General features: G+C 44.0%; 1 protein-coding gene across 2 annotated transcripts in view; it reads right to left on the minus strand.

The window, feature by feature from the left end:
* Positions 1 to 2,462: 2,462 nt before the first annotated feature.
* The window catches only part of LOC138162440 (aldehyde dehydrogenase, dimeric NADP-preferring-like), an 11,459-nt gene continuing 3,639 nt past the window's right edge, over positions 2,463 to 10,282 (minus strand). For both annotated transcript variants that reach the window (XM_069089606.1, XM_069089605.1), the window contains 3 exons: positions 5,700 to 5,866; positions 4,186 to 4,417; positions 2,463 to 2,612 (listed from right to left, as the gene is read on the minus strand). In XM_069089606.1, coding sequence (XP_068945707.1) covers positions 2,497 to 2,612; positions 4,186 to 4,417; positions 5,700 to 5,861 — 510 coding nt within the window. In that variant the 5' untranslated portion in view covers positions 5,862 to 5,866 and the 3' untranslated portion in view covers positions 2,463 to 2,496. The remainder of the gene's footprint in view (positions 2,613 to 4,185; positions 4,418 to 5,699; positions 5,867 to 10,282) is intronic.

Here is a 10,282-nt window from a genome sequence, read left to right on the forward strand (position 1 = left end):
CCAGCTCCAAATCTCTGCTCTGAGGGTCCCCTGGCTGGAATACTATCACTGCTTTATTTCCCACTTCTCCATCACACCCCCTGAGAGCCTCAACAAAATGCAAGACTGCAACAGTCTTGGTACTGACACTTCATCTGTCCTCTGATGAGAGGACTCTGTTAAAGGAGGTTACCCAGGCCAATCATTCTTTCATTTCCCACTCAGCTTGACTTCTTTGGATTTCCCCATAGTGCCCCAGTGCAGGCCACCTCCTTCTCCCCATCCACCTTAACCTGCCTGCCTGCCTTTTTTGGCTTCATTCAGATGTTGTCTTCTCTCCTTAGATTGTAAGCTCTTTGAGGGCAGAGACTGTCTTTCTTTTTCATATTTGTATCTCCAGTGCTTAGTACAGTACCTGGCACATAATAGTCATGTAATAAATCTTTATTGACTGACTGACTCCTGGGTACCCTTCCACAGCTAGATAATCAAACAGTGCCCTCCACCATTTGGTGCCACCTGACTTTCTAACTTTATTCCCTGCTCATTCCCTTCATAACCACAGTCAAATGGCTTTGTCTTTCTTATCTCTGTATCTGGTCACATTATTCTCTATCCCTGGAATTCCCCTTCCTACTCCAATTCATCCTTCAATTTTTATCCATCATAAGGGAAAAATTTATGAGCAAATAAGAGATAGAAAGCATTATGAGATGTAAAATGGGTGATTTTGATTACATTAAATTTTTTTTTTTTTTAAGCAATCGGGGTTAAGTAACTTGCTCAAGGTTACACGGCCAGTTATTATTTCTGGGTGTGGTGCTGAGCATCTGAGCCCGGGATTTGATCTCCAGGTCTTCTCAACACTGGAGCCAGTGCTCTTACTTGCTGTGCTACCTGGCCACCCCGATTACATTAAATTTAAAAAGGGTGTGTACAAATAAAAGCAATGCAGCTGAGATTAGAGGGAAAGCAGAACACTGGGGAATATTTTTTATAGAAAGCTTCTCTGATAAAGGCCTCATTTCTCAGACAGATAGAGAACTGAGTCAAATTCATAAGAATATAAATCATTCTCCAATTGACAAATGGTCAAAGAATATGAACAGGCAGTTTTCAGAATAAGTAATCAAAGCTATCTATAATAATATGAAAAAATTCTCTAAATCATTGCTGATTAGAGAAATGCAAATTAAAACTACTCTGAGGTATCACCGCACACCTATCAGATTGGCTAATATGAAAGAAAAGGAAAATGATAAGTATTGGAGGATAAATTGGTGAAAAAATTGAGACACTAATGCTATGTTGGTAGAGCTGTGAACTAACTCAACCATTCTGGAGACCAATTTGGAACTATAGCTGGAGGGTATACCCTTCAAGTACAACATACCCTTCAACCTAGTAACATCATCACTAGGTCTGTATCCCAAATAAAAATTTTTTTTAAAAAGGGGAAAGAACCTATTTGTACAAGGTTATGTATAGCAGTTCTTTTTGTGGTGGCAAAGAATTAGAAATTGAGAGGATGTCCATCAATTGGGGAATGACTGAACAAATTGTGGTATATGAATGTATTGTGCCATAAGAAATGAAGAGCAGAATGGTTTCAGGAAAACCTGGAAAGACATATGTGAACTGATGCAAAGTGAAGTGAGCAGAACCAGGAGAACATCGTACACAGCAACAGCAACATTGTAACAATGATAAATTGTGAATGCCTTAACTATTCTGAGCAGCACAATGATCCAAGACAATTCCAAATGACTCGTGATGAAAAATACTATCCATCTCCAGAGAAAGAGGTGATGGAGTCTGAATGAAGATTGAAGCATACTATTTTTCACTTTATTTCTTCGCATGTGTGTGTGGTTTGCTTGTTTGGGTTTTTTTTTTTCTTATGTTCTCTTGTAACACAAATAATATGGGAATATGTTTTGCATGACTATACATGTATAACCTATATCAAATTGCTTACTGCCTCAGGGAGGGGTGAGGAAAGGGAGAGAAAGAATTTAGAATTCAAAAAAAATTTTTAAAAAGAATGCTAAAAACTGTTTTTACATGTAGTTGGGGGAAAATATATATTATTCAAAATAAACAAAATAAATTCCTATGGATCCTATCCCTTTAGAGCCCAACTCCAATGTCCCCTTCTCCAGGGAGTCTCCCTTGATTCCCTTTCTCAGACGACTCCTTTTGTAATCCTGCCTCCTCCAAGGGTCCTACCCTGATTCCCCTCAGCTATTAGTGTGTCCTCCCTGAAATTACCTTGTTTCTACTTTGAGACACACAAAGATAAAAATGAAAGTCTCTAACCTCAAAGTGCTTATGGTTTATGGGCAGAGACAATTATATACAATAGGTATATGTGTATAGATATAGATATCTCTCCCTCCTTTCCAACTAAACTGGGAAGTGCATAGGAGACAGCCTGGGTCCCTCAGCTCTTCAGGAATTACTTCACCCCCCAACTCCAATTCTGCCCATGGAACTTCTAAGGGCCCTTTCTTTCCCCTACAGAGAAGGTTTGGGACTGACACTCACCTTGTCCAGGTACTGAGGGAACAGTTTGGCCAACAGGATGGCGGTTTGCTCACTCACCTCAGAAGGCTTGAGGACCACAGCATTGCCTATAGAATACAAGAAAACATACCTTCACCCAGAGTGTCACATCAGACTCCTGCACCCCATGAATACAAGGGCCATAGTATTATTCCCTTAGCCCCTCCACATCAAGCTGTAACTAGAACAGGGCAAATCCAGCTTTTGGCACCTCTGAGGGAAAGAGGTGTAGGTTTCCTTCCCATAGGGACCACCATTCCAGTCCCCTGTCTCCTGCTCCTCTCCTGACCTGAGCCCCCAGGCTCAGAGATCAGAGACCACACCAAACCACACAGAAACATGCACACATATCAGCATGTCTGCATGCATGCAAATGTGCATAGACACCCAGGCTTGTCCCATGCCTGTCTAATGCTGTGCTATGGTTTGCTAGGACCCAGATCTTGCCCTCCAGTCCTGACCAAACCCCTGAAACTGACCACAGTCTTTCAACTCAGACCACAAGCCCTACTCTTTTCCCTACATCTCATCACTTTTAAAGACAAAGGGATAGTTAATTTATATACTGCCTACTAAGTACCAGGCACAGTGCTAAATACAATTATTATGTCATTTGATGGACAGGACATCCTTGAGAGGTAGGTATTATTATATCCATGCTGTAGATGAGAAAGCTGAAGCAAACAAGGCTTGTGACTTGCCCAGGGTCACAACTTATATGTGTCTGAAGCCAGATTTGAACTCAATTATTTCTGACTCACAGGCCAATTGCTCCAAACACTGAACCACTTAGATGTCTAGACATGAAGGGACCAGGCCACAATCTAATTGAGAGAAAACAGAGACTGAGTGATTACTCAAAGCTAACAGAAGGATACAGCATGGGGTGCAAATAATGTTGGCCCTTTGGTCACAGGTTTAAATCCTGACTCTCCTTCTTAGTACCTGTAAAACTGAGACCTAGAAAGAATCAAGAGGTGCAGACCATTGTCCTTTTACTGTCAAGCAAACAGACCTAGAGGTCTTAAGCCACTTGTCCAAGGCCATTTTGCTAATAACCAGATTTGGAGTCAGATCCTAGAATCAAACTCTGACTCAGCTACTTCAAGTCTGAGTGACTTTAGGCTAATCACTGTCTTATCTGGAATTTAGTTTCCTTTTCTGCAAAATAAGGGGGCAGGCAGTCTGGATGACCTCAGAAGTTCCTTGCAACTTTAAATCTCTACTCTTTAAATCACCAGTGATTCAGCCAGTGACCCAGCAGGATGGTCTCCTCAAACAATGGTATGCTAGATGAGATTACGGATGAATTCTAACTCAAGAATTGAGTTCCCCCCGACAAAAAGTTTGACCATGAATCTTAGGGCAGTTTGCCTGCTCTGACCAATCCTCTTAGTGATGGGGTCTAGCAGGCTATCTGGAGGATATTTCTAGAGAACACTACTATGATCCAGGAGGAGCCTTCCTTCCAGTATGAAACGCAGGATTTGGAGTCAGAAGACTTGGGTTCAAATCACTCAGCCTCTCTGGAAACTCTCTCAGTTTCCTCTTTTGTAAAATTGGTTAGATGGGCTCTGAGGTCCCTCCTAGCTGTAAGTCTAGAAGCCTGCCTATCATCCAGAAGAAAGAAATTTTTCTCACCTGCAGCAATGGCACCCACCAGCGGCTGGATGGACAGATTGAAAGGGTAATTCCATGCCCCGATGATCAGAACCACACCCAGTGGTTCTGAGTGGATGTAGGGCTGTTCATCCTTTGTATTATCATTCTTTTCCACAGGCTCATCCGGGATCCACTGGGGAAGGTTGGCCAGCACTTGCTTGACTTCTTCCAAGGAATAAATGCACTCTTCATAGAGTGCAGACCATTTGCTCTGTAAAGACAATGGCATTCAGTGTGAGATCTCAGGCTCCAGACCTCAGACCCCATCTACCTCAACCTTATTTTACACAAAGATAGAATGGAGACCGAGGGAGGTGAAGGGATCTGCCCATCATCACACAGGGTGCAATTACCAGTGGCAGGATTCAAACCCAAGTCCTCCGATTGTATAGTCTGTCCTTTTTTACATTTTACCAAAAGATACCAGAATGCCTTCTCCAAAATTAGAGGGAGAGAGACAAGCCAAAAACTCTGGGGAAGACTGCCTGTCTGCTGAGAAGCCCCTGAATGCCAGCTCCTTGTGAGCTGGGTCATGGCTCCTACCCATGGGGTCCCAGGAAAGGACATCAATTGTATACAGCAGGCTGTAAAGGGGTCCAGGAAGGTAGCGGGCTCTCACTGCATAATAAGAAAGCATGATTATGACTGTTTGGTCAAGTCATGTCCTTTCATTTTCTGTAAACTGAGGGGGCCAGACTAGGGCAACTCTGAGATCTCTTCCAGCTCTGCTCTTGGCTTGGCTTGGTTTGTTGCAGGAGGCTGGAAAACCATCCAGGAGTCCAGGAGGCCATCATTTCTGAGTGCCTTTCTTGCTCTAGCTACTGTGAATCTCTGCTTGGATCTCAATGCCCTCCCATCTACAATGTACAAGCATCCAAGCATCTCTCTCTCTCTCTCTCTCTCTCTCTCCTCTCTCTGCCTCTGCCTCTCTCTCTCTCTCTTTCTCTCTCTGTCTCTGTCTCCCTCTCTCTCCTTCTCTCTCTCTGTCTCTCTCTCTCTCTCTCTGTCTCTGTCTCTCTCCTTCTCTCTCTCTGTCTCTGTCTGTCTGTCTGTCTGTCTCTCTCAAATCCTCCACTCTGGTCAGACCAAGTCCCAATCCAGGATCATTCTGGCCTCCACATCTTTGCTCTACTTCTGATCTGTGCGGAATCCCCTTCCCAATCCTGATCTGCCCCATTCTTTTGAGTTCTACTCTCCATCCCCAATCTCAAAGTCATCCCAAATTACTTCCCTTTACATTCTTCTCTCCTTTCTGAATTTTCCCTGAAAGTCTATGCCCCTACTGTCTGGCACTTTACACTATGGTCTTGTATTTTACAGGGTCAAAGGATTTCAAGCTGGAAGGGGCCATTCTGTGAGTGTAAATCTTCTTTCCCCAGTTCTACTCACAGCTCTTTAAGGGCAGATATGGTTTGCCTCTATCCCTCTGGCATGACCCATAGTCCCTAGAATGGGCTCCTAGTCACGGGTGGGCTCATGGACTGAATCAGTACCTTGTGGAGATCCCCATACAGGGCTGCAGCAATTTCCTCTTCTTTCTCCATCATCATCCTTTGGAGGTTTTCCAGCTGTTGCATTCGGAATTTCAAGGGCCGGGTTTTGCCAGAGTTGAAGGCAGCCCTGGCCCGCTTCACGGTCTCACTGATCTTACTCATGGTGTCTGAGAAAACAGGACCATAAGAGACTGAGATGGATTTTTTGAAACTGAAAATGAAAATTATCATCTTTTCCATCCAGTTCAATCCAACAAGCACTTCTCAGAGGGATGTTATACACCAGGTCCTGTATGGAGTGTGAAGATGTGAAGCCAAAAAACAAAACCAGTGCCTGACCTCAAGAGGCTTACATTCGACTGAGGGTCTGCAACATATACACAGATGGGTAAAAACAAAGTAATTTCAGGGCAGAAAGTGGGGAGCACGAACAACTGGGAGCGATCAGAAAAGGCCTGGTGTGGGAGGTGACACTGAGCTGTGATTTGATGGGAGATACCCAAGGAGGGCATACCAAGAGTAGGGGACAGCCCATGCAAATACATGGAGGTAGGAAATGGGATAGCATGTGTAGGGAATAGCTTGTAGGAGATTGGATGAGTATGAGATGGAGATTCCTGCGAAATCAGCCTGGAAAAGCAGGCTTCCTCAGGACATCACAGTATCTTGCGAGGAACACTGAACTTGACCAATGAGCTTGGATTTATGGAACCTGAGCTCAGAGTTAGACTCTGCTACTCACTCCCTGTGACTTGCCTGTGGTCACACAGCTGGTAAGTCCAAGAGGCAGCATCTGAACCCAGGGTTTCCTGACCCCAAGTCCAATGCTCTTTCCACTATTCCAAGGAGTCTCTCAGAACAAGAAGACAAGTCAGGATCTGAATGCAAATCTTATAACTCCAAATCTAGGCTACGTTCCATCATACCACATTGGAGAGAGCCCAGCCAGTCCCCTTAGTTTCTAGAAGAAAAGACTGAAGTCCAGAGAGGTGAAGCAATTTGTCCCAGATCACACAGCAAGTGTGATCTCTGCTCTCTGAGGCACTTTCCACCAGGACATTGCCTCCCTCCAACTACCAACTACTAAGGCATAAGGGGAGACATGCAGCCCTCCCTTAATATGTACATGCACGTATCAGAATCCATGCAATGTGACAGGTGAGTGGGGAAGACTTTGAGCATGAGGGCACATTCTTGGGACACTGCATCCTGGACATGGCTGCCTATCCTGACACTTGTTGTCTGTCTAACCTTGGACAAGTCACTTCATTTCTCTGAGACTCAAGTTTCCACATCTCTAAAATGGGAACAAACTCACACTTGCATTATGTCTGTCACAGTGTTATCATGAGAATAAAGCTCTAGAGAAATTGGACTTAATCCAAGGGCTCCAGAGCAGGGGGGCAGGGATTCCTGAGACTCCCAGAACTGTGACCTTCATTCCCAAGCTCTTTTCTTCTTCTTCTTTCTGTCTGAGTTTCAACACATACACTCTCATTCTTCAGGTGCCCAAAGGGAAGCGGAGGCATTGGGCTATGATATTATCCCTCTCCCTTTGGGACCCAACAGGCCCAGCAGAAGATGGGCCTTTACAAGAATGAGAACATGTGGTGGGCTTGGAGCCAGAAGTCTTGAGTTCTGGTCCTTGCTCTGATTAGAGTAACTTTTCTAAGTCCAGGTATCACAAAAATGATAGCTCCTACCAGATCAGCTTGAAGTCCAAACTATGCAATGTTTTATAATTATTAGGAGCATAGCTTTTAAGTGGGAGGGGAACATAAGACCATGGGCTTCGAGCTGAAAGGATCCTTAGGGCCCATCCCTCTTATTTTACAGAAAAGGAAACCAAGGCCCAGAAGAGAAAAGTGACTTTCCCAAAGTTAGGCAGATAATAAGAGGCAGAGATAGGCTTTGAACCTGAGTGCTCTGATGCCAAACCCAGTTTTGTACATCTCAGTGCTACACTCCCAACTCTTGAGAAAACAAACACAGTAGTTGGGATGGAGCTATGAGACTATTGCTTTCAAAACAGTAGATTATTTGCAACTAAATCCATCTGTGTTTGTTTTTCAGAACTAGTTGATGCCTGTAGAGATAAAAGTTATCTGAATGCTGAAGATTAAAGAGTCTGAACAAATGAGAAAATCATAAAAACAGTTTCTACACACACCCGGAGTTAAAAAGTTCTTCATCAGCTTAAGTCAGAAATGCTTGTTGGAGACCTTGGACTGGCCGGCTCATAGACGTCTCCAACAGAGCTTGCTATTGGCCCTCTGCCTTCCTACTTGCCTGTTACTGTGGAGGGCACCACCATCTCCTAGTGACTTGGTGTCCCAAACTTACAGTCAATCTGAACCCCTCACTCTCTCTCATCCCCCACATTCAATCAGTTGCCAAAACTGTCTATTTTATATTTGTAATAATTTTTCACATACATTCCCTTGTTTTCTCTGATGTTGCCACCACACTGGTGCAGGCACAGACTATTAGCAGCTGACTGCTGGTCAGCCTCCTTGTCTCAAGGGTCTCCCTATGCCAGCCCATTCTTCATTGGGCTATCAAAGAGATCTTCTAGGAGCATCTGTCTGACAAAGTCAGCCTTTTATTGTATAAAACCCAGTGACTTTCTATTACCTCCAAACATCTACTATTTGGCTTTCAAAACCCTTCGTGATCTATCCCCTTCCTGCTTTTCCAGTCTTACACCTTATGCCCCTCCATAACTGCTGCAATCAGGAATCTGCTTCTACCCATTCTGACTGGCCATCCCCTAAGCCTGCAATTCTCTCTTTCCTTGCCTCTCTTTCTCTTTCTTGCCTTCCTTCATTTGATATTTAAGTTAGAGCTTAGTTGAAGAGATACTGCTTTCCATCCAAGTTTTCGGACTATGTTCCTGAGAGAGGAATCTTATAGGAATTGCAGAATTGAAAGACACAAAACTCAGAGTAAAAAAAAAGATATCTCTAGAGTCACTGAATCTCAGAACCAAAAAGTATATTAAGAGACCATCTCATCCCAGGGGTCTTAACCTGGAGTCCATGGACTGCCAAATGGCTGTGGACGGATTTTAAGGGAGGTAATAGAAAATTAGGGAATGGCAAGGCCAAGTTGTTGTCAAAGACAGTGTATACCCTCTGTGGATGAAATCTCTCTCTCTCTCTCTCTCTCTCTCTCTCTCTCTCTCTCTCTCTCTCTCTCTCTCTCTCTCTCTCTCTCTCTCTCTCTGTCTCTCTCTGTCTCTCTCTCTCTCTCATTCTATCTCTATCTGTCTGTGTGTCTGTCATTATCTCTCTTTGTCTTTCTGTCTATGTCTCTGTATCTGTGTGTCTATGTCTCTCTGTCTCTGTCTCTCTCTCTGTCTCTCTCTCTCTGTCTCTCTGTCTCTCTCTCTGTCTCTCTCTCTGTCTCTCTCTGTCTCTCTCTCTGTCTCTCTCTGTCTCTCTGTCTCTCTCTCTCTCTGTCTCTCTCTCTCTCTCTCTCTCTCTCTGTCTCTCTCTCTCTCTCTGTCTCTCTGTCTCTCTCTCTCCCCTTTCCCAATTACTTTGTTTGAGCTTCTCTAATCCCTGCAAGCAATATGTATTACTATGGTTTTGATTTGTTTTGTTTTTGAACAGTCTTCCAACTCTGAAACCTCATTTAAGCCTTCTTTCCAGAAATGCTTTGCTGCCACCTCCTCTTGTCTGGAGTCACTCACTAATGGAAGAGGGGTGTACCCCCAAGATATCTTAGTTTTTTCCCAAATTTCAGGGAAATTTTGATGATCCCTCTGGGAGTCTCCCTCTCAGAGTCCAAGTATCTCCCTTTGACCTTAAAAGACTCTTATTTTGATAAATGAGAAGTTCTGGAAGTGGTCACAGGCAATGGAATCCCTCTAGCAGAAGAGATCTGGGCCTCATTCAGGGGCTATATCCTAGGGAGCGGAGTGCCAGCTCCCTGCTTCTCATGCTGGATGTCACTCAGGCTCCCAAGCCTTCAATTCCTTGTTCTTCAGCCGCCAGACCTGTGATTGACAATTGTTCTCTACCTCTGGCACTTGTATTTTATCATTGTCCTATGTCCCCTAGACTTTGCTACCTCCATCCCCAATAGAGAACTCATGCAAAGTTAATGGAGAGATCTCCTGGACAAGGAGGTAGAGTTTGTGGAGAAGTTCCTTCTGCCCATGCCTGAAATCAGATCATCTGAGAAGAGAAATCCTCTTTGACTCTCCAATAGGTCTCTCACATACCTACCAAACAGCAAATGGATTTCTTCAAACGTAAGAAGGAAGGGATGGTTCCCACCCATTTTCACCTCAGTAGTGTTCAGGTTTAAATAAGTTGTAAGGAATCTAATACTCTCAGGAACTACATCTCCCAGAAGGTTGTGCATTTAGAGGCACTGAGTTTCAAAGCCTCATGAAAAAAATGAGATACTGGAGTGGAAAGGGAGGTTAGAGCAGGAGATAAGGAGAAAAACAGTAGCTGTGTTCTGAGCTGGGATGACTTTTTCTGTTTTCCAGTGGCCTCTCTACAGTGGCACCCAGATTCCATTCCAAAAGAAAGCACCAGGTCTACATTTCCAGGTGGATGGAAATCACAAAA

Source organism: Petaurus breviceps, unplaced genomic scaffold (genome assembly GCF_028583685.1).
Source record: "Petaurus breviceps papuanus isolate PSGF00001 unplaced genomic scaffold, PetGlider_PUasm1.0 186, whole genome shotgun sequence".
In the NCBI taxonomy this organism is placed as follows: domain Eukaryota; kingdom Metazoa; phylum Chordata; class Mammalia; order Diprotodontia; family Petauridae; genus Petaurus; species Petaurus breviceps.